This window comes from Nilaparvata lugens, chromosome X (assembly GCF_014356525.2).
Source record: "Nilaparvata lugens isolate BPH chromosome X, ASM1435652v1, whole genome shotgun sequence".
In the NCBI taxonomy this organism is placed as follows: Eukaryota; Metazoa; Arthropoda; class Insecta; order Hemiptera; family Delphacidae; genus Nilaparvata; species Nilaparvata lugens.
Window position 1 is genome coordinate 47,636,829 of NC_052518.1, and position 25,369 is coordinate 47,662,197.

The 25,369-nt window shown below is 32.2% G+C and overlaps 1 protein-coding gene across 1 annotated transcript in view; it reads left to right on the forward strand.

The window, feature by feature from the left end:
- Positions 1 to 3,010: 3,010 nt before the first annotated feature.
- The window catches only part of LOC111048339 (synaptophysin), a 116,163-nt gene continuing 93,804 nt past the window's right edge, over positions 3,011 to 25,369 (forward strand). Inside the window, exon 1 of the mRNA XM_039441267.1 lies at positions 3,011 to 3,339. Within this exon, the coding sequence (XP_039297201.1) occupies positions 3,325 to 3,339 (15 nt within the window). The 5' untranslated portion in view covers positions 3,011 to 3,324. The remainder of the gene's footprint in view (positions 3,340 to 25,369) is intronic.

Below are 25,369 nucleotides of genomic sequence, written 5' to 3' on the forward strand. Positions count from 1 at the left end.
AACAGGTTCTGTTACGGTACTTTAAATAACACATAGTCTATTTCGAAATGGATGAATATTTATTAATTATAGAAGGTAACTAGAACCCTTGTGATATTCCAAAATGAAACATGATTAGTTTCGACGTTTTCAATAAGGACTCTCTTTACATAATTAGAAACTGGTCATGCTTATTTTGAATATATTACTGTAGGGTAGGAATATTTAGCCTACTAGTTATCTTCTATAATTGAACATTAAAGTTGCCCTATTAAAATTAATACTTTATTAGGGTATTAATTAGAATTAGAGTAGCCATTCAAACTCCTTATTTACTATAATGTTCTGAAAGCTTATTAATTTTAATCAAAACCTTGGAAATATAGCCTAGAAGGTAGAATTGAAAGTGATTATATTTGATGTGGCTTGGAACATAATATTTTCAACTTTTGCTTCAGTTATTTTTCATATTCAAAGAATTATTACCCCTTCAATGCAGTACATAAGTACTATTACTTAATTCTTGTGCAATACATGCAAATTCTGATGCAAGTTCTTTTTTCTCTGTCACGTTAGGAAAACACGGCTTAACGGGCAGACGACAGAATTCACTTAAATTAACATTGGTTCTTATAGGAGTGTTCACCCATCGGCAGAAAGTTGAGCAGAAAAAAAGAACTGTTCAAATCAAAGACGAACTGTCGTTAATTTTGCCATTCATTTTAAGGCCTATCAACACAATGCTATTTTACTTCGACCGAGATCACTGCTCGTGAACCGTTTTGTCGAAAAAGAACTAATTTCGGGATTCTGTCGAGGGGAACAGACAGCTTCGAATTATGTTTCTGCTTTGATCACGTGACACCGGCAGAATAATAATTCTTTCTCTGGATCAGGCGCCATGTTCTTTTTAACCTCAATCTTTAATCACAGTATACATATTCTGTGCTTTAATTGTTGGATGATTTGTTTTGATATTATTTTGCTGTTGGTTGTCAGATTTCGGATTGCTACTATTATACTGTGAAATTAATTTGCAGTAGAAAATTGAGGTATAAAATATTTCCATTGGTTTCTTTATTCTTATAATTTTTACAAGAGAAATTGAAAATGGATTTACAACAGAAAGGCGTGAAATTCATTATAAATTTGATGCGACAGTTCAAAGTTTTGTACTTTCCAGACCTGAAATATTTAATATTTCAATATTTAAACGTTTTTCAAGCAATTTTAGCAGTCCCCTTTTTGATCATTGGATAGGTACGGTCCCGGCAGATATACCATACATAAAATTATAAAATATAAGAATCGTGAGGCGATCGCTCCTGCTAACTGCTTCAATTCAGGTAGTTTTGAAGAAAACTGCAAGTGACATGAAGCTAATAAAATTAGTTTTGATGGTTTATACTTAAGGGATTTTTAAAACCATATTCAACCCAACAGCATCGAACTGTTATAAACAACTTTATTGGTTCTGGATGGCTTCTGTTTTTTTTGGAAATAATAAAATTATTTAACATTGCTGACTGGCAAATGTTGAGTTATAGGTAACTCATGTAGTTAAATAATAGACTTGAATAGGATATAAAATAGGATAGGCTATCACAATTATGAATTGCATTAAGAATTAAGTAATAGTACTTATGTACTGAATTGAAGGGGTAATAATTCTTTGAATATGAAAAATAACTCAAGCAAATGTTGAAAATATTATGTTCCAAGCCACATCAAATATAATTACTTTTAATTCTACCTTCTATGCTATATTTCCAAGGTTTTGATTAAAATTGATAAGCTTTTAGAACATTTTAGTTCTAAAAAATAATAAGGAGTTTGAATGGCTACTCTAATTTATAATGTATATCTAATAAAGTATTCATTTTAATAGGGCAAATTTAATGTTTGATTATGGAAAATAACTAGTAAACCTACCCTAATATATTCAAAATAAGCATGACCAGTTTCTAATTACGTCATTGTCAAGAGAGTCCTTATTGAAAATGTCGAAACTAATCATGTTTCATTTTGGAATATCACAAGGGTACTAGTTACCTTCTATAATTAATAGATATTCATCCATTTTAAAATAGTCTATGTGTTATTTAAAGTACCATAACATAACCTGTTTATTCTAGCAAGATATAGTTATCTCAACAATAATTATTAGAATTAGTTCGCTTGTTTGAATACACTTTGTACATGTCATATGTGTTACAGTAATCTATAATAATAATCTTCAATATTCGTATAGCTTCTACTGGTGAGGAGTCCCTAATTGAATCTTGCCTGAGAAAGCATATTGATTTAGGCAGTCAATGGGCCTCACCATTCTTATTTAAGTATATCAGCCGGGACCGTACCTATCCAATGATCAAAAAGGGGTCTTCTAAAATAAAATTGCCTAAATAACGTTTACAATATTTATTTCTCTTGGTGTAATATAACCAGTAGATTCCAAAAGTAAAGCACTTATTTATTAATTTGATTTTTTTTCGATAGAGCTTCAATAGGCCTTTGAAGTTGAGTACGGTACTCATAGTAGGTAGTAGGCCTACCTATACATGATGTGATTCAAAGAACATGCATTGACTCTGTAGGCAATTGATTCTAGTTAATAAAATAATTTTAATAATATAATATTAATAATGGAATGCTTCTAGTTAATAAAATAATATCTTATTAATAATGAAATACAATCAGTTACTTCAAATAATTCACCCATACAAATTTCAAGCATAGGAAAAGTTAACTCTTTGATTGACATGTCTATAAAGCATAAAATTTAGCATAATTGAAGTAACTAATAATTGTGGAAAAATAGTCTGAGTAATAAAAATCAATTAATTCACTTTATTGAATGAAATATCCAATAATCATTTTAGAATTACCTTTTGGACAACCCAAAGTTCATTACCCATAACACATAAAGCATAATATTCAAGTCAAAGAACTAGTTTTTTGAGTGTTACTGTTTCTGCCCGCTAGGGTGCGCTGCAATCGATTATGCTTCTGCCCGTTACGAAAACACGCCTTGACTGTGTGTTGTGTGAAGTGGTGAAGTGTGAGTGATAGTGATTCCAAATTCCAATGTTTTATTGGGAGTGACCATTTTCATATCAACTTATTCCATCTTCAATTTAGAGGACTTAAGACTATTTTACTCCTGATCATTATAAGTATCAGTGTAATCAATTGACAAGTTTTTGCCAGTGATTGGAAATCTGCAGTTTAATAAATAAATACATTTGGAAGGTTAAGGTTATGTTGGCGAAATAGTTTTTATAGGCCTATCAAATCAGCTGAGTTAGTTTAAATTTTTGGCAGCTCATATTTTACACCTGCGAAATGGATTTCAGTCAGGTAATTTGAAGTCAATTTCATTTATATTGTTAGAGTTATTAGTTCCTTCATTATTACAAATAAATTAGCACGATAAGACATACGTGAATCTATCATCATTTGAATATTTTTTTAAACTTATATTTTTACAAATCGCAACTGCAAACGTTGTCTTGAGACAGAATATCAAATGTTTAATAGAGTGAGAGTGAAAATCCTGGGAATCTATTCATACATGAGATGTTTTGTCTTAACTTAGAATAGGAACTATTCAAAGCCACAAATAGTTTCTCACTAAATCATTCAATAATTGTACGTCAATCCATTTGATAGGCCTATTATGCTTATATTTGAATTGAATTGAATTTATTGCCAAAAATCACATACAAATATTTGTACAATACAATCACTAAAGTATGCAATATACAATTAGCTACAAATAGACATTTATTGTAACTTGCACAACAATAATTATCAATGTAATATTCGGCACTGCCAACATAAGAGTCCTTGTGTGTTGGCAGTGAGTTGCGGTTAACTTATTATGCTTCAATTCTGGTCAAGTAAGAAGATATATAAAAATTAAATTAAAAAGAGCTAAAGAAAGCATTACAGCAATATACAAAAGTCTCAAAGGCTCAGAAAAAAAATAAAAACTTAAGAATAGTACATACTATATGACAAATTAGAATCCAATTAACCACTATGACGTCTTGAGGCCATCATGAAGTGAATATTTCACACAGGGAATAAATAAACAATACAATAAAAAAAAATATGATGAGGGAACATTTACAATACCTGGTTCGAGAACGTGAAAATGGAAAAACCATTGCTCAATGTTTTTAGTAACAATGCTTGTTGGATACAATATTATACTTCATACAACTAGTTTGAAGAATATGTTATGTTCAATCCAATAATCTATGCTTTTGCTTAAATTACGTGTCATTTGTTTATCTATAAAATCGTTTGGAATTTTATTTATAATGTAGCTGCAATAATAAGTAAATTGATGCCTGCATATGGTTAGCTTAATGAGTTCTGTGTTAAATCTATTGTTAGGACGTGTATTATGGGGTGTAATGTGTGCAGGAAAATTAGATTTATTCTTATTGATATGGAGTATTATATTTTTCATATAATTCTGTCTTATTGTAGGGACCTTAAATTCAAGAAAAATTTCCCTACTAGGATAGAGTCGAGGTCTTCCTAATGCTGCTCTTATAATATGTTTTTGTAAGATAAATAATTTCTTCAGATGTGTATCATAAGCAGCTCCCCATACTTCATTAATATATTGAAATAATGAGTGAGCGTATGCAAAGTAGATTTTCCGTATAATGTCTATGTTTTTTATTTTATTTATTTTGTAAAAAATGTAAATGAGGTATTTCAACTTTGAGCACAAATAATCAATGTGTTTGTTCCATTTTAAATGTTGATCCAATAATATACTAAGATATTTAATTGTGTGAACCCTTTCTAATGTTTTTTGTACTTCTGTATTATCTGTAGAGTTTTCATTGTTATTATTTGTTGTCCCTATTTTAAGATTTAAATCTGTTGCTGGTTGTCCAGTTATATTGGGTGAAAAGGTGATATACTTAGTTTTGTCAGCGTTTAAAGTCAGGATATGATCTTGAAGCCATTTTCTAACAATTATTAGGTTTCTATTCGCTATATTGAAAGTTTCTACCCAGCTTTTGCCGCTGAAGATCAATACAGTGTCATCTGCAAAAGACAGAGTGTCTTGGAGGTTTAGTTTGAGTAGGTCATTCACATATAACAAAAAAAGAAACAGAAAAAAAGTTATATTAATTAAACAAGCGTCAGCGCGTTCAAAGGGAAGAATGACGATTTCCGCAACCCTGGCTGCTGATGAAGACCACAGAAGTATCAAAAAGTTCCTACTTTTGACTCTAGGCCAAAATCGTTGTCCGACTGTATGTTTTGCAATTTAGGTACCGTGCCGTAACTCTTGAACACTTTGATCAATAATCTTCAAATTTTCAACACAAATTCTTTGAACCTTTTCACATATCAAGATCGTTGGAAAACAATATTTACGGACTCTTTCGTTCTATTTCAGACAAAACAGGATAGCTTGTCAATATAACTATGTATTGTGTACCGTATTGTGTAAGTGTGTAACGGTATGGTATGCTATACCGTAACTTAGACTCAACAATCACGAGTGGAATTTTTTTTTCTATCATACTTTTCTATTTAGTGTATAGAATGTGTTCAATGTATAGATTCTACATTGACTGACTACTGTTTTTATTTCATTTTCCTATTTATAATTTGGATTGTTCCTTCAAGATTTAAGTTTAATCCAAAAGTCAAACGTGTTCAAAATCTACTTGAAGAAGGGTCTTCTTCTATATAATAAGAGAAAGTAGGGTTGTGTTTGTTCGTGTGTTCACATCAAAACATGTCAACTTATGGATTGCAAACCGGAAAAACGGGAATGATTTAGATCTCAAAATTTTGCACATAGATTCTAAAAATATCAATCTCGTGCACCTGGAAAATTTCATTTGGCTGCACTTTAGTATATAGGCCGCCAAATCTAGCATTGAGTACTACATAGATCGATAGAGGAGATCAAGACGAGATCAACCATGTATAACATTGTTGTCGATTTCCAAGGATTAGCTGAAAAAACATGGCGGAAAGTTCAAAATTTTTATATCAATTTTTTTTTAATAATTTTTCATGGCTACAATATGTTTTAAACTAGTGCAATCTTATGTAAAATTTGACGAGGAATCCAATTAAACTAATTTCAGGTTCGTAACTTCAGTAGTTCTTGAGATATTGCAAAAAAATGTGCGAAAAAGTGCAAATTTTTGGTTTAAAAGAGGTGAACCTGTTTTTATGGTGATTGATAGGTATTTTAAACTATTGGATTTAGTAGAATGATAAATTCTAAAGAAAAAATGATCAGTCACTTAATTGACTAAATTGACTTTAATTGACAATCACTTGATTGCTTAAACTCAAAATTGTTCGAGATATTTGGGTAAATAAAAATATTGCAACTCCATTTTTTGCTACCTAGAGAGAACTTAGGTTAGAAAATGCTTAGATTGGGGAAAGCTTAGGTTAGGAGCTTGGATCAGGAAAATATTAGGTTAGGGGAAGCTTAGGTTAGGAAAAGCTTAGATTAGGGAAAGCTTAGGTTAGGAGAAGCTTATATTAAGAAAACAAAAACTTAGGTTAGGAAAAGCTTAGATTAGGAAAAGCTCAGGTTGTGAAAAGCTTAGGTTAGGGGGAGCTGGGTCTGAGAAAAGCTTAGGTCAGGGAAAGATGGGTTGGGAAAACTTGCATTAGAAAGAGCTCAACTTGGGAAAAGCTTAGGTTAGTTAAAAGCTTAGATTAGGAAAAGCTAAGGTTAGGAAAAGCTAAGGTTAGGAAAAAGCTAAGGTTAGGAAAAGCTTAGGTTGGGGGAAGCTGGGTCTAAGAAAAGCTAAGGTTGGGGAAAGCTTGGGTTAGGAAAACGTAGATAAGGAAAAGCTTAGGTTAGAAAAAAAGTTAAGGTTGGGAGAAGCTTGGGTTAGGTAAAGCTTAGGTTATGGCAAACTGGGTTTGGGAAAAGCTAAGGTTGGGGAAAGCTTGGGTTAGGAAAAGCTCAGATTAGAAAAAGTTTAGGTTAGGAAAAGCTTAGGTTAGAGAAGGCTGGGTCTGGGATAAACTTGGTTAGGAAATGCTTAGATTAGTAAAAGCTCAGGTTTGGGGAAGCTGGGTCTGAGAAAAGATTAGGTTGGGTTAGTAAAACTTAGATTAGAAAAAGCTTAGGTTAGGAAAAGCTTAGGTTAGAAAGAAGCATAGGTTAGGAAAAGCTTAGATTAGGAGAAATCTAAGGTTAGGAAAAAGCTAAGATTGGGAAAAGCTTAGGTTAGGAAAAACTTGGGTTAGGGGAAGCTATGTTTGAGAAAAGCATAGGTTAGGGGAAGCTTAGGTTAGGAAAAGCTTAGATTAGGAAAAATCTAAGGTTGGGAAAAGCTTAGGTTAAGAAAGAAGGTAAGATTTGGGAAAAGCTTAGGTTATGGAAAGCTTGGGTTAGGAAAAGCTTAGGCTAGGAAAAGCTTGATTTGATTCAATTATTTTTACAATCTTTTAAAGCTTCTGAATTGCATTGGAAGCTGAATAAAATGTGATCCTAAATATCGGTCTGCACTATGCTTATGCAAACATATTGAACTCTTCTAAAGCTAAAATACTACGTTTTCTTGTATTTTTTCCAAATATCTTAATAATCTATAAAATTTTCTAACCTCAAATCTATTTTAATGAACTCCCTGCAAAAATCCCAATGAGATTTAGCCAATTTAGTAGTAACTAAAAGTAATAAAAAAACTTAAATATGAGAATTTAAGAGTATTGAGTGTGCAATTTTTTTTATTTTCCCAAATATCTCGAACAATTTTGAGTTTAGGCTATCAAGTGACTGAACATTTTTCCTTTAAAATTTATGATTAGACTACTAAATCCAATAGTTTAAAATACCTATTAATCATCATGAAAACGAGTTAACCTTTTTTAAAGCAAAAAATTTGCACTTTTCTGCACATTTTTTGCAATATGTCAAAAACTACTGAAGTTACAAACCTTAAATTAGTTTCATTGGATTCCTCATCAAATTTTACATAAGATTGCACTAGTTTAAAACATATTGTAGCCATAAAAAATTATTAAAAAAAAAATTGATATAAACATTTTGAACTATCCGCCATGTTTTTTCAGCTAATCCTTGGAAATCGACAACAATTTTATACATGGTTGATCTCGTCTTGACCTCCTCTATCGATCTATGTAGGTCGCAATGCTAGATTCCGCGGCCCATAAACTAAAGTGCCCCCTTTCAATTTTCCTTCTAGATTTTTCAGAATTAATGTTCAAGTTTCATTCATGCTACCGTACATGAAGTTCCATACGTCATAGGCAGGCTACATTGTTGTAGTCCAGAAGAGTGTTTTTTTATGATGAGGTTATAATGCTGTTACAAGACATTCATTCGATCATTTTCGAACGGAGCCGTGTAGTGGAGCCATGAAGTGTAATGCGTTTTACGCTCGCTTTCGGAGTGATGGTTCACTGGTTCGAATCCCGATTCTTCCCAGTTTTTTGTTCCTAGTTTTTTCCCTCGAAACGTATTACTATCAATTATTTTTTTTGAAGAAATTTGTTTTCATTACAATTGAACTTGGATTTTATCAAATAATTATTTTTAATGTAAAATTTTCCCACCAGTACAAGTGAAATGAACATAGTCTTCATGCTGTAGGCCTATCATTGAATTTTATAAGAAAAACATTTTAGATCACAATAAAATAAGTAATAATTTATATTCTTCAGTTATAATGTACTATCAGACACAAATTCGCAGTGAAACGAATATTTTAGGTATTTTGTTTGGAATTGGGAAAACAAAAGGCTGCCTAATTCAAATTGAGGAGGATCTAATCGATACTAAAATTTATTGATGTATTGAAAAAAATCAATATGATTCTGTGAGGTTTTCAAGTATTATGTCTTCTTCAGTTGTCTATACTATACTAAAGGAAAGAACTGACTTATTCACGTAAGGAATAGGGAATTATGTTTGACGCATCATCACGTCTGAACCACTCAACTGATTAATTTGAAATTTTGCATATAGATTCTTAATTAACCGAGGATGGTTATATGCCTATTTTCAGTTCTTCAAGATTTCATTAAGTCAAGTTTTCCATTTTTTCATGCTTCCAGTTGTTGTATAGAAGCAGCAGAACATTTCTTTAAAAAGGGAGATGATAGGTATGATTGGGGATCTTATTCATATAAAAATAAGTGATTCTCTGTCGCATCAAAATTTTGTTCTGCCATTTTAAATTTAATTTCATTTTTTTAAATTGGAAGGTAGTCATATGACAAAGTTAGAAGACAAAAAACTAATGTTGGTCATATGATACAGAATTTCAAGAGAAAATGAGTGGTGAAAACCGCACCGATTTCTCAAACCGTTAAAATTTTTTTCTCATTCAAAGATACTGATAAATCATCCATCTATCCATCATCTTTACTATAATAATGGAAAGAGCTGGCTCATACAAGTACGTGAAATGATGAAGGACGCATCATCACGTCTGAACTACTGGACTGATTGATTTGAAATTTTGCATAAAGATTCTTTATTAATCGAGGATGGTTATAGGCCTATTTTCAAGTTTCTAATTTTTTATTACGTCAAGTTTTTAGTTTGCAAAGTTTTAATATAGACCCTTACAAAGCACAGGTTACCTACTAGTCGTTTATATAGTGGATTCAAGGTCCTGTTCTTGTAAACCTGACTTCATGTTTGAAAAATACATTCATTTTATAAAAAAATTGAATTCAAGTAAACTTGGATAATTTAAACGCCCGTTAAGAAATGTTTGTATGTTCGACAATAACTGTAAGTGCTTTCCTCAATCAACTTTAAATTTCCAACACATATTATTTGATCCATTATACAGATTGAGTAGCATAATTGACTCACTCCTTTTTATACACATTGGCCAGCATAATTGACTCACTCTTTTTTATACACATTGGCCAGCATAATTGACTCACTCATTTTTATACACATTGGCCAGCATAATTGACTCACTCCTTTTTATACACATTGGCTGGCATAATTGACTCACTCCTTTTTATACACATTGGCCAGCATAATGGACTCACTTTTTTATACACATTGGCTAGCATAATTGACTCACTCCTTTTTATTAGGCTTATAAACATTGGCCAGCATAATTGACTCACTCCTTTTTATACACATTGGCCAGCATAATTGACTCACTCCTTTTTATACACATTGGCCAGCATAATTGACTCACTTCTTTTTATACACATTCACCAGCATAATTGACTCACTCCTTTTTATACACATTGGCCAGCATAATTGACTCACTATTTTTTTTTAATGAAAAATAAATCACAAATGAGCTGTCAACTGTATTATCAATTGCCTTCAATTAATAACTCGATACAACTTTTCTGCTTTCAACAAAATCTTACAAGCATTTTGAGCGAGTTCTTCACCCTTGGGCTCCCAAGTATTAATAGTGAATTCAAATTCAAATTTGTTACGGCCACTGAGGTGGGTGCAATAACAAATTACTTAGTAGCTTCTACTGGTGGAGCCAGGTTGGACTGAGTGAACACAAATTGAAACGAATACACTTTTATTAATAATTGGAGGACCAGATCAACAATAAGTTGATCAAATGAATTACTCAAACTTATAAATCAAGTTCAATACAACAAGGCGGTGTAAAACAAAGTCTTTTATACAAACGCGGGAATCTCACTACTAGGCGGGAGCACAACTTGCTTAGTTCTATACTGTCTTTATGAATTATACACAACAATTTTAAGTCTCAGGTTGATATTGAAGCGGTATCACAGTAGTAAAACACTTGGAGCGGATTCAATCTTGTAGAGAATCGACATGAATCTAACTTGGAGCGGGAACGACACGATACGTTGCAGGAACTGGGATCGACTTTGCACTGTGAACTGAGTGAATGATGACTCGAGATCGACTCCTTTAAAGAACGGTTCCTTGGTGAACAAGAGTTCAAATATCTCTGTAGGAACTAGAGGCAGCGCTCGTAGCAGTTACTTACCGCAACTGGTTGGCGGTAACAAAATTTATTTCCATTTTCATACAACATACACAATACAGAATGAATAACATACACATAAGAATGAACTATTCTAATACACAGTATAAACCATTTAATGAAAATGAAAATTGTTCCTTGAATCCTATTTCTATTATTTTCCCTTGTTTGGAATAGTTTGTCACTTTTCCTCCCTAGGGAGTTTTTCTGTTTTTTACTACCGAGAGCAAAAAAGTGACACTTTAGTATTATGTTTCAGGGAGTAAAGTACCTAAGTACTTTTGACAGTAGGTGGAGGAAAAGTTATCTTATATTGTATTGACTCAAAATTATTACAAAATTGTGTTTGTAAAAGCTCTCGACTTAATAAAAGCATTATTAAATAGTTATTAAATGGCTATTTTTTATCACGGCTAAGTATTCGCTAAAATCTGGTTGAATTGATTATAAATGTGTAGGTATTACCTATACCAGACTTGAAATAATCTATTTTAAAATAAACTTTTCAAATTTTATTCAAGAAAGTATCAATTGTAATAATTGAGAATAGACATTTGTATTATAGAAAATGTTAAATTAAAATGAGAACAGTCATTGGTATTTTAGAAGTTATCACATCATGTAATATTAAAAATAGTGTATTGTATTTGAGAAAGTATGAATTCAATTTGACATACGGTAATGAGATTTTTTAGTCAGAAGTTTCAGTTTCAATTAAGAAATATGATCATCCAGTTGATCTTCTTCATGAATTAAAATTCATGCAAAGAATGCAAGTATGGAATATGATGTTGGACAAGTGGATTATTTTCTAATCTTCAATTAACAACTTCCCATGTAACTTACATCTTACTATTTCTCAATTGCAATTCACAATTCTTAATTACAATTGACAGCTTCCCAAATAAAATTCAAAACTTGTAGAAATATTCATCTTCAAAAGGGTAAAAATATGATATTCAAAGTTAAATATACCGTATTTCTACCAATAAGAGTCGATCATAGGTATTGGAAACTATGAGCCGAATCTGCAATAACTGGATCTCAATAAACTGCTTGACTTGCCAGATCAGACATCCTATGTGAAATGAAAGTTTCATCCTAAATGAAAGTATCAGACAATTCCATAATTCATATCATAAATATTCTTAGTAATATTTAAGGCAGTTTTGCTACTATTTGGTGGTATCCGTTGAAAGGCTTTTCAGTAGCTAGCTATAAAGCTGCATCTACACCAAAGTTATTAACAAAATGTATATTTTTCCTTCCTTATAGATTCTATTAGATTGAACATACTGTAACTTATCATACAAATGATGTGCTCATGTGTTTTTTCAAAATCCGTTTAATCTATAATAGAATCTATAAGGACGGAAAAATAAACATTTTGTTAATAACATTGGTATAAACGCAGCTTTAGAAGAACCGACCGAGGTGATTATTGATAAACAAGTCATACGGTGTGATATGATAAACCATATGTTTTCGTTGTCATTGATTCATTCATAAATATCAAATGTTGTTGATCCGTTACTAGTAGAAAGTCATGTTCAATTTTATTTGATTAAAGCTCTACAAATGAAGAGTTTACTTATTTCAATTTAATCAAATAAAAATGCCGACAAAGAAAAAGACAAAAACGATTGAAAACCGTAACTACGAAGAAGATAAGATGGAATCACATATTGACAAGTTTCTCAAGCCAAAGGAATTATCTATCAACCCAGATTCGCCTACGGCAGAGAGAGAGTGGAAACATTGGAAAAAGACGTTCGAAAATTTCTTAGAAGGAACGACAACCAAAGACAAAATGAAAATATTGGTAAACTTCTTATCACCTGCTTTATACGAAATTGTGGAAAGCTATACTTCATATGAAGAAACTATATCCATGTTGGAAGATATGTTCGTTAAACCGAAGAACAAAATTTATGCACGATACTGCCTTGCTAATGCAAAACAACAAATAGGTGAGTCCATTGATCACTACTATTCTGAACTAAAAAGATTAAGCTTATCATGTAACTTCACTAGAGTGTCAGCCGAAGAAAACAAAAACGAGCATATTAGAGATGCTCTTGTTTCAGGGTTATGTTCTATTGAAATTAAAGAGAAACTTTTTCAACAAGGAGATTTGAGTCTACAAGAAACCGTTTCCCAAGCACGTGTTCTTGAATCCGCAAAAACATATGCCGACTCCTTTAAAAGTACTACAAAGTTATACAAAAGTTATACAAACTCTGTTGAAGAAAATAAAAACATAAGCTTGAGTGAATCTTTCTCAGATGTTAATGCTGTAACCCAAAATCGACAGGCAATTGTAGAGAAATCCGTTCAATGCCAACGTTGCGGATATAAAAAACACTCAAATTCTCAAGAATGTCCTGCAATAGGAAAGACTTGTCATAAATGTTCCCGAATCGGACACTTTTCCCATGTGTGTAAAAGTAAAACGCTCAAAGAAAAACTAACTATGTCAACTATTACTGCAGCTGGTATAGCCAGTAATCTTTCTAAAGCTACAATTATTGTTTCGGTGAATGGAATAAATACACCAGCTCTTATTGATACCGGAAGTGTTGCCAGTTTTATTGATGAAAAATTTGCAAAAACAAATAAATTTAAAACTGCATCAGATTCTTGTTTTATAAGATTTGCATCTGTTCAACATAACACCGCTACAAAAGCATGTGTTTATAGCAATATTGTGTACAAAGGAAATGAATACAACAATATTAAACTCTTGGTATTAAAAGAATGCTGTTGCAATGTGATACTTGGTCACGATTTTTTGATGAATCACTCTACAATAAGTTTAGCATTCAATGGTAATAAACAGCCTCTTGTAATAGATAATAATTCTACAACCACACCACCCTTGAAAGATTGCCTCTTGGTGGAGACCATGATAAAACCATGTTCCCTTTTCAATGACTTGACTCCCGATTGCCACCCAATAACTACCCGATCCAGAAGACACCCACAAGATGACTATGAATTCATGAAGAATGAGGTCAATCGCCTCCTTACAGAAGGAATAATTGAGGAAAGCCAGTCCAGTTGGCGTGCCCAGCCTTTCATTGTAACCAATGGACAGAAGAAAAGAATGGTCATAGACTATTCACAGACTATTAATAAATTCATAAATTTAGACGCATACCCTCTCCCATTGATCGAAGATCTTGTAAACACAATTGCCAAGTACAACTTTTTTAGTACTGTAGATTTCAAGTCAGCTTACCATCAAATACCGATTCTTGAGAATGAACGACATTACACTGCCTTTGAAGTAGGCCGAAAACTTTATCAGTTCAAATGAATACCATTCGGAGTAACCAATGGAGTAGCTGCCTTCCAACGTACAATAAACGGACTTATAGAAAGAGAGAATTTGAACGACTGCTTTGCCTATTTGGATGATGTTGTCATTTGCGGTTCAGATCAAGAAGAACATGACAGAAATCTTAAGAAATTTCAACAAGTAATTGAATTGTATGGCTTGACTATAAATGAAGAAAAATGTAAATTTTCAAAAAAATCATTGAAGTTCCTTGGGTATGAGATAAAACATGGAGAAATTAAACCTGACCCAGAACGCCTTGCACCACTCATGAACTTTCCACCCCCAAGAAATGCTAAAGAAATGAAACGACTCATGGGATTACTGGCTCATTACTCCCGATGGATTAAAAACTTTTCTCAAAAGATTCACCCCCTTGTCCACATACAGAAATTCCCTCTATCTCAAGATCAGATGGAAACTTTGGAATTGTTGAAAAATGAAATTGCTTCCGCGGTACTGCTCTTTGTTGATGAAAATGTACCATTCATAATTGAGACAGATGCATCAGATTTTGCAATTGGTGCAACATTAACACAAAATTCTCGACCAGTAGCCTTTTTCTCACGAACTTTGTCCCAAAGTGAAACCAGGCATTCAGCTGTTGAGAAAGAAGCCTATGCCATTGTGGAGTCTATAAGAAAATGGAGACACTATTTACTACGAAAACAATTCACTTTGATCACTGACCAAAAATCAGTCACATTCATGTTTGGCACTCAACACAATAGAAAAATAAAAAATGAAAAGATACAAAGGTGGCGCCTAGAATTATCTGAATACAAATTCAACATAGTCTACAGACCTGGAAAAGAAAATGCACCAGCTGATGCACTCTCTCGTATATGTATTACAGCTGGTTGTTCAACATTGAACTCAGCTTTGGCAAAATATCATGATGAACTTTGTCACCCTGGTGTAACTCGTTTCTACCACTGGCTCAGAATGAAAAATCTCCCCTATACTGTAGATGATGTAAGGAAAATTTGCTCCAATTGTGCAATTTGCTCTGAAATAAAACCACAGTATATGAAGACAAAAGGAAATCTCATAAAGGCAACAAAACCTTTTGAACGAATTAATATGGACTTCAAAGGACCCGTACAATCAAAAACAAGAAATAAATACCTACTGGTGATGGTTGATGAGTACTCAAGATTCCCTTTTGTATTTCCTTGTCCAGACATGACTGCGAGAACAGTCATAAATTGCCTGGTCTCATTAATATCAATGTTTGGCCTTCCAAGCTATATTCACACAGACAGAGGAACATCCTTCATGTCAACTGAGTTGAAGAGCTTTCTTGGCTCAAAAGGGATAGCAACTAGTAGATCAACGCCTTACAATCTGAGAGGGAATGGTCAAGTAGAGCGATATAATGGAATTATATGGAAAGCAATAACACTAGCTCTAAGATCACGAGGACTTGATTCAAATCGATGGGAGGAAGTGTTGCCTGATGCACTTCACTCTATTCGATCTCTTTTGTGTGCTACAACAAATTGCACCCCTCATGAACGAATGTTCCTACACATGAGATCCTCAACAAATGGACAGTCACTACCATCTTGGCTAATGAGCCCAGGACCAGTTTGGCTGAAGAAAATGAACCGAAATTCAAAGCAAGATTCATCAGTAGAAGAAGTTGAATTGATTGAGGCAAACCCAGAGTATGCTCACATTCGTCGCCCTGATGGACAAGAGTCCACTGTGTCGCTCCGTCATCTTGCCCCTAAGATAACACGAAAATCTAGCCGGGTAGAATGATATGATAAACCATATGTTTTCGTTGTCATTGATTCATTCATAAATATCAAATGTTGTTGATCCGTTACTAGTAGAAAGTCATGTTCAATTTTATTTGATTAAAGCTCTACAAATGAAGAGTTTACTTATTTCACGGTGATCAAACTAGAAAGATTTCTAGGCCTTTGAAGCACTTGACGAGCCTATCCTGTTAATTTATTAATTCATTATTTTACAAAGGCGACTTTGTAGAAGTATTTTAAGCCTAGGTGATGATGATGGGATGAATGATAATACAATGAAGGTAGAGTTATGAATGAATAAAAATGATAGGTTATGCTATCCACTAATCCACTTGAATTGAATTGAGTCCTTTATTCAGTCCAGAAATAAACAAGCTAGAAATTTTGAATTTGACTTGATTAAAACCGAATATAATAGAATGATGACATTCAATAAACTCTAAGAACTTGAAAATATTGAGTTATTAAGAAAAATTTTGAACCAGAAATAAAACACTAACTAATTATGACATTTTTCAAATCAGGCAACTGAAAAAACTTTTGTATTTCAAAATAATAAGAGTTATTTTAAATAAATATCCTTTTCTACAATATTGACTATTCAATGGGTAAAATTCAAAGTTCCAACTTTAGAGAGTGTTTCAAATCTTCGAGTGCCTATTCCTACCGCACCAAACTGAAACAAAAGTAGGACATTGTGATGTTCATGAACATGGGACATTGTCACAGCATTGCGATTACATTGCAGGCTGATACACAGGCAGTCTAGTCATAAATAAACATGACCTTATAAATTATATTTTATTTGGTTCAAAGGTAAAAGAAAATGTGTGGGAGGTTATGTTTTGGCTTTTAAATGGCAATATGTTACTGCTGGCAAGCAGCTGGAGCAAATCATTGAAAATGCACGTCCACGATATAAAATCTATGTGTCTAAAAGCTACTTCAAGTTTTGCTTGTACAATAAAAACTCCAACAAATTTTTATCGAACGTGCAAAGTCTAACTACACACACATCAATTTTTGAATGAACAATTTTTTGTCGTCCTTATAAACTGTACCAGGAGCTTGACAAACTCATGATCAATCATAATATATGTTTGTTAAATTTTGTTCAATTTAATAAAATTTATTAGGATTGCATAAAATCGTAAGTTCAAAAATTGATGTGTGTGTTACTAGACTTAAGACTTATCCACACAACATATTCCCAAACTTTCATAATAATTGGTCAAGTAGTTTCTGAATCACATATAAACATTCATTTGTCTTTTTCTTTAAGGCTTTTTGTAATATAATAGAAATACAAATCTCAGTACCCTTTTAAATTATTTCATCACAACATGATTCGGACATTAATGCCATTTTCAAGTCTGAAACATTCAGATTCATTTTCAAACTTGAAAATGGCATTAATGTCCGAATCATGTTGTGATAGAATAATTTAAAAGGGTACTGAGATTTGTATTTCTATCTGTATTTAAACATTCATTTATATTTTTCATTTTCATATTTTATCCAAGTTGCATTATATTGTGTAATTAAAAAATAAAGTGATAGATTTTATCAAGTTAATAGTAAGCACTATTATTCACATTAGTCCAATCATTTTTTCTTATGACTCTCAATATATTTCTTGAATATTCCAATGCTGTCTGCTGTACATCATAATTTTTATAATTTTAGTCTAGTCAGATCTGTGATGCAGCATCTGGACAATGCTTCAACAATGATGAAGTCTGAACTTTTCTTGTTAAACTAGACCCAACAACAGTGATTTTTCATGTGAGGAAAAAACACTACATCGAAAATTTGAAACAAATTAGTCACACAAGGTGTTTTTTTTTTAATGATAGAAATGAAAAGTCTTGATATTCTACATAATTTTCAAATTTCAATTTATTTATTTATATATTAATACCTTAATATTTACATATCTATCCTAATAATATTCCCTACCCACCTAATATTCACAACCTCTTCTGGAGATAAGGACAACATGAAAAGATGAAAATTAATTATTTTTAAATTAGTTATTTGAATGAAAACAGTAATAATAGTTTATGAGTCAAGAGTTCCTAACATCATATCATCACATGTTTAGACTGATTGGACCACATCTGTAGATGTGGCCATCTGTAGATGTCCAATAAATATTTAGGACATTTATATAACTATAGTAACATCACACTAAAATGCATTTAAATCAATAATGCATATAGAATCAATAAACAATATTTAATCGAGCATTAGCGAGTTTTTACTTTCAACTCAAGGCCAAAGTCGTTGTCCGTCTGTGTGTATGTATAACAATAACTTTTGAAAGATTTGATCAATCAACTTTAAATTTTTAACACATATTCTTCGACTCTTTTTACAGCTCAAGCTTGTTGGACAACAAAATTTACATACTCCTTCGTCCTTTTTTAGGATATAAAAAATAAGCCAGCTGAAGGATTCATTGAATGCAATTACTACAGTTTTTCCATTCATTCATAACATCAGCTGAGGATATTTGGGACTGTCACACAGACAGTCCTTCATGGGCTGACACATGATTTCAGTTGGCTAATTTGCAACTTTTACATCAACAAACTGATACGGGTTGAGATATCAATGTGCGGTTTTCTCTTGGAACTCTGTATTGAAATCATGTATCACATGACCATCTTCTCATTAAAAAAAAAATGAATTTCGATTCATATGAGGGACAAAGATGTTAAAGCGACAGAGTAATTTTTCATTTCAAATAGGATCCCCAATGAAACCTCCTGTCAAATTATTCTTGTAAAAGAAATATTTAGCTTTTTTCATAATTTTAATCAACTCTGTATAATTAAAAGTTGCTGGTTTCAAAGATTACAATACAACAGTTCATGAGCGAGTTCTCCAACCCAGGGTGTCACTAGTATAGAGTTGGTAAAAATTATGGATACAGCTAAATATTTCTTTCACAAGAATAATTATGACATTAGGATTCATTGGTGTTCCCATTTGAAATGAGACATAACTCTTCAAAAATTACTCTGTCGCTTTAATACAAATGATCATTTCCACATACTAAAATTAAGGTACAAGTTAATATGTTGCCTCAATGTTGTTACACCAATAACAAATTTTCATGATTTTAAGGTCTAATAGAATAATACAACTGCAAAAAATATTGAATATCACTTTATTTATGAATCTATAAAAATATATGAACTACTTCACACAGATACATAAATACCTAATACATAATTCAAATAAAGTTCAGCATGACAATACAATTCAATAATTTGATAATAGATGGTAAGGGAAAAACCACTGGTGTGAGATGAGTCTTGATCGCCAATGTGAGTAGGAAAAAAATGAAATTTAAAGTTCTCTGAAATATCTTATACTAAACTACGGAACTCTCTTCCTTATTCATATTTTATACAGTGTATAGTGTATACAGTATATAGAAAGCATTTCATGGGAAATTAGATAAGGGAATAAGAAGTAATTTTGTCAATAACCTTACTCTAAATAGGTACTACTAGCAGAAACCCGTGCTCCGCAAGGATCTATTTTAAAACTTGACAAACCGAAAACTTGACATAATGAAATTTTGAAGAATTGAAAATAGGTCTGTAACCATCCTTGGTTAATCAAGAATCTATATGCAAAATTTCAAGTTAATTAGTCCAGTAGTTCAGATGTGATGATGCATCAAACATAATTTTCCTATTCCGTACACACATACACACGTATGTATAAGCCAGCTCTCAACTTTATTATAGATATAGTTAACGACTGCAAGAGATGTGGAACGACTGTGGAACAGAATAGTGATGAAAGTATGATAGCGTCATAAGCATCTCAAACATAATAGTAGGTACTACATGAACTTTTTGAAAGTTATTTGAAGAAAATTGTTAAAACAACAGAACTGAAAGTTGTCAACCTTATCATTCTACCTCCATTTAGAGAGTTTTTTGTTTGAGCCGAAAGTAAATCCATGTATATAAAAATGAATGTTTGTTTGTGTGTTTGTTTGTATCCTATACACTTGAAAACTACTTGACATAACGGCATGAAACTTTGGGAATATGTTGTGTGAATACTGGGGATGGTTTCTGAACAGAAATTTTATTAGGGGGGCTAATAATAATTATTTATTAATCCATTTTACAGACCTATGTTTTCGAAATTGTCGGCCGAGCGGCTACCGAAAAACGGAAAGATGATCATGATTCAAGATCATATTGTGATAATATGATTTAGCATCTAAATTTACCAGCTGTAATAAACACGTCACCCTGTGATAAATTGTGTACTGGTATTAAAACGGTAGTTTTGAGTTGAAGTGTAGTTGATTGGTACCAGCTGTAGATAATGGTTCCTTAGAAGACCTATACAAATAATCATCACTCACCTAATCATTGAGAAACTGGAAAATGTTAAAAAAATTATTCACCTCATGAAATGTCATATTGCATTCATTAATTACTGAAGAATGACAGAATAATTTACATTTTTTTTAATTTAGCTTAGCTTATATTATTCATCCTAAATTGGAAGATGGAAAGAATATGGAGCTCTGTGTGATTCATCGTAAATCGCATATTTCCTGGACCATCTATTGACAATCAACAACTATGAAAACATTGAATTCATCTTTGAAACACTGATTTAACCTATCTATTTTTTTAATTCAATACTTTACTGATAGATATTAGGCCTACTACCAAATGATTGAGAAGAATATGTTTTCGGAATAATGAATGCTGCATGACTAAGCACATAGGAAGTCCTTATTGAGATGTAGATGAAAATATTGATTGTCAGATAAATTTCATGATTCACCAAATAAAGTCAAAAGTGACATGAGATACATTGACTTTGTGGCGGTACGAAGTTCGCCGGGTAAGCTAGCTGTAAATAAAGCTTTATTATTAATAGTCAATGATGAAAAAAGACAGGCTCAATCACCAGGAATACTATAAATTCTATAAGGGACCAGTAAGCCATTAATTTTGAGTAGTTCAATCACTTCCATTATGGACACTGGATACATTATGGACAATCAATACATATGAAATTTATTAGCTACACAATAAAAAACGTTTGATTGCAGTGACCCCGACTACTACAATATGAATAACCATTTGGATCAAATATAATGAATTACTCACATCTCTCATCAACGCATACTTTTTATTCACAAAATATTAACAAAAAATATATTTTAAGTTATATTGAATGAACTCACGGCTAGTACTCAAGTTTGTCTTTTTCTGGCCGTGCTACAAATAAATGTAGGTATATGTTTGACATTTTGTTCTTGTATACTTGTTGTCTATTAGGAAAGTTTTCAATGTGATCTCTGATGGTAATAAAATTTGAATTTGTAAAAAGAATTATCAACAAATTCCCAACCAAAGAAAATCTCTGTGCTCTGTTCTAATCGGAATGTATGAGACTCCATATACAGCTGATAGAAGGTGCAAACTGAACTGGCCAAGCATACAACAATGGAACAAACACGTGGCAAGCTCGCGCTCTCGATCAACACAAAATTAATTTGATCAGCTGATTGATAAGATTATTTTCATAAGATTATTCAAATTTGGTAGGTATGTTCAGTTGGCTCTTTAGAGGCGCACTATGAACAGATTTGGAGAAATTTCCAAAGATACGCCCAAAATCTGCATTTTTCCAGTGTTGTTTTGCGCTTTCTCAGCTTTATCGAGAACAAATGAACAGAAAATGTTCAAATTTACTACAGAAGCTCAGCTGGGGTGTAATAATGTTGTGTTAGAAGGAATTTGATATAACGCCAAAGATACGCCCAAAATTAGCGGTTTTTTTTGCGTTTTCTCAGTTCTTTCATCAAGATTTGAACATAAAATGTTCAAATTTGGTACAGAGGTTTAGCTAGGGTTTAAAATTTTTGTGATAAGGTGACTTTAATATTTCATCAAAGATATGCCCAAAATCAGCGTTTTCCAACGTTTTTCTCAGCTTTTCTGCGTTTTCTCAGTACTATGACTTTCTGATGGAATGAAGCATGCTTAAATGAAAAATCTCATTTTTAGATGATCCAGTCGGGGGTCCAGGAGGCGGAGCCCCCTGGCTAGACGGATATGGCGAGCGAAGCGAGCCTGATGGCTAGTAAAATAATAAAGAAAGCTGGGAAAAAAGGAAAAATATGTAAAGGCTGCTAATTTTGAGCTTATCATCAGCGAAATATTCAAGACTTTTCATCATAAAATTTATAGACCTTTTTTGTGCCAAAATTCAACGTTTCCTAACAATTAAAAACAAATGCAGATTTTGGCGTTATTTCAAAGGCCTTTCAAATCAAAAAATCAAATAAAAAATTCTTTATTGGTTCTTGAACTACAAAAAATAATACAAATAAAAACTTTCAGCAAAAATATAAGAAACCAATCACCTGCAAGGAAAATCCTGTGCGCAGGTGAGAGTTGCTAATACAAATATTCAATATGAGTCATTAAGAACTTACAAAAGATGAAATAAGAAATGATATAATATAATATTTAATAAAAGAAGAAGATGTATAAGTGGAATAAGGGCGAAAGAAAGAGAGAAAGAATGAAAAGAGAAAGAAAGAGAGATGGCAAACATACTATTGAAACAAAGATAAGAGTCACTCAGAAAGTATGTCCTCGATTTTACTGGATTCTACTCCATTCAATAGTCCTTTTTTAAGCAATGTAACAGAATTTCGATTAATATGCTCCATAAAATAATCTGGAATTTTATTGATTAATTTATTAGCTAGGTAAAAGTATTTTCTCCGTCAAACATAAAGATCCATTCTTATATTTTCAAACCTATTTCTGGAAGGTCGTAAATTGAGGTTTGATTCACGGAATAGAAAAATATCTTTATTATTTCTAATAAAAATTATGAGGTTTTTAATATATAATTGATGGACTGTTACGGTAACACTTTAAACTCGTGGAATAAATATTTAGCTGGATAAAGTCGAGGTTTACCAAAAATAGTTTTAATAAGGTGTTTTTTGATATTAAGAAGTTTTTTAAAATGTGCATTCAAAGCACACCCTCAAGCCCGAATGCCATACGGTAATACAGATTGAGAAGTAGAGCATATGAAAAGCGTATGAGAAGTAGATTATCTTTGTTATTCTTATATTATTTAGTTGTTTGGTTTGATGAAATTTGTAAATTAGAAATCTTAGTTTTTTGCACATGTTGTCAATATGACTGCTCCACTTTAGATAAGGATCTATTGTTATAGCCTACCTAAATATTCAACACTTTCTTCTTATTTATTTTTGGACAGGAACATAAGTTATCATTATCGCAATTTAGTAAATGGATTTTGATGGTGTTGAGTGCATGTGGTTGAGTTCTTTTGCGTTTGGGGAAAGCAGAATTTGTACACCTCAGCTGAACCAAATTTTAACATTTACTTAAATTGACTCATTATCTTATAACAATGATAAATATTTCTAGCTGGAATAGACTATGTTCTAATATTTGACTTATAACGCAAAAACTTTGATTTTATTAAATACAGTACGGCTACTACTTAATAAGTTCTTGAAAGAGCTGAGGAAAGTCCGATAAACGCTGGATTTTGGGAGTATCTTATGTAATATTAAGTGTTTATTCTTGTTAAATTATTTATTTATTTATTCATTTTATTACTCATCATTACATAACATCATGTCCGGGAATATTCCCGTTGATACGTAAATTGTCAGATATAATAATATATAGGTACATAAGAATATACAATAACATATATGATAGAATCATAAAATAAAATCAATAACATTTCAAGTCACAGTTATAGAACTATTCATAATAATAGAATACATTTCACCTCAAAATCTATCAACAATAAACTGTGCCACTGAGTAGTAGACTCTCTTAGTTAACATTGACTTGATAGTTTTTTTGAACAGCGGCAATGAATCAATTTTACGGATGGCATCGGGTAACTTATTATACAATTTTATTCCTGAATAAGAAGGGTTTCTTTCGTAAGAGGCATGTCTGTGAATAGGATATAATATCAAGCTCTGATTACGCGTAGAATAGTTATGTCTGTCTGTGCAAAAATTAAATTTATGGATATTACTCTTTATGGATATTAACAAATGAAATATGTAGATGGCAGGCAGAGTGAGGATCTCCGATTCCCGAAAAATAGATTTGCATGTATCTCTAGCTCTTAAACCAAAAACCACCCTAATGATCTTTTTTTTTGAATTAAAAATATTTTATAGCTGTCAGTCGAGTTTCCCCAGAAAATATTTCCATAGCATAGGTGGGAATAGACATAGGTATAGTATACGGTGATGAGTGTATTTCTATCAACTGAATGAGATAGCTTGAGAATAACATAATATGCACGGTTCAACTTCGTCGTGAGATTTGTTATATGTTCTTTCCAATTTAGTCCCTCATCTATTGTAACTCCTAGGAATTTTTAAGATTTAGCTGTTTTTAGTCCATTATCATAAAGAGGGAGAAAACTTCTCAAGTTGGTTCTTCTGTAACTAAATTCCATCTGATAAGTTTTACTGTAGTTGAGAGAGAGGCCATTTGCTTTGAGCCAATCAGTTATGTTTTCCAGGTCTTTTTTTATGTTACCAGCTAGAGTTTTGTGATTTTTGTCTGATATTAATGCGGTCGTGTCATCAGCAAACATTATAAGTCTTGATTGGGAAACTGACTCAGGGAAATCGTTTACATAGATGATGAATAATAGAGGCCCAAGTATTGATCCTTGAGGCACTCCATTCGTTATTTTTGAAAAGGAAGATGACCCAAGTGATTCTTTATCTTTCACACATTGTTGTCTATTATTCAAGTAAGAGCTAAACCAATTGAAGGCTGTCCCAACTACACCATAACAGCGAAGCTTTTCCAACAAAATAGTATGATTCACACATTCGAATGCCTTTGATAAATCGCAGAAGATGCCGGCAACAAACTGCGATCCATCAACAGCCAATGAGAGACTTGATATGAATTCATAAATGGCCCCAGTTGTATTCCTGCCCTTACGAAAACCGTACTGATCCGTGTGAAGTAAGTTGTTCATGTCACAAAATTTAATTAATCTGGAAGCAGCTGCCATTCCATAAATTTTAGAAAATGCTGATAAAATAGCAAATGGTCTGTAATTACTGAATTCGCTTTCATCGCCAGTTTTAAATATTGGTATCACGGTTGAATATCTTAGAAAGTCCGGAAACACTCCACTTCTAAATGAAGAATTAATCAGAGACACCATTGGCTTTGCTAATGATAACACAC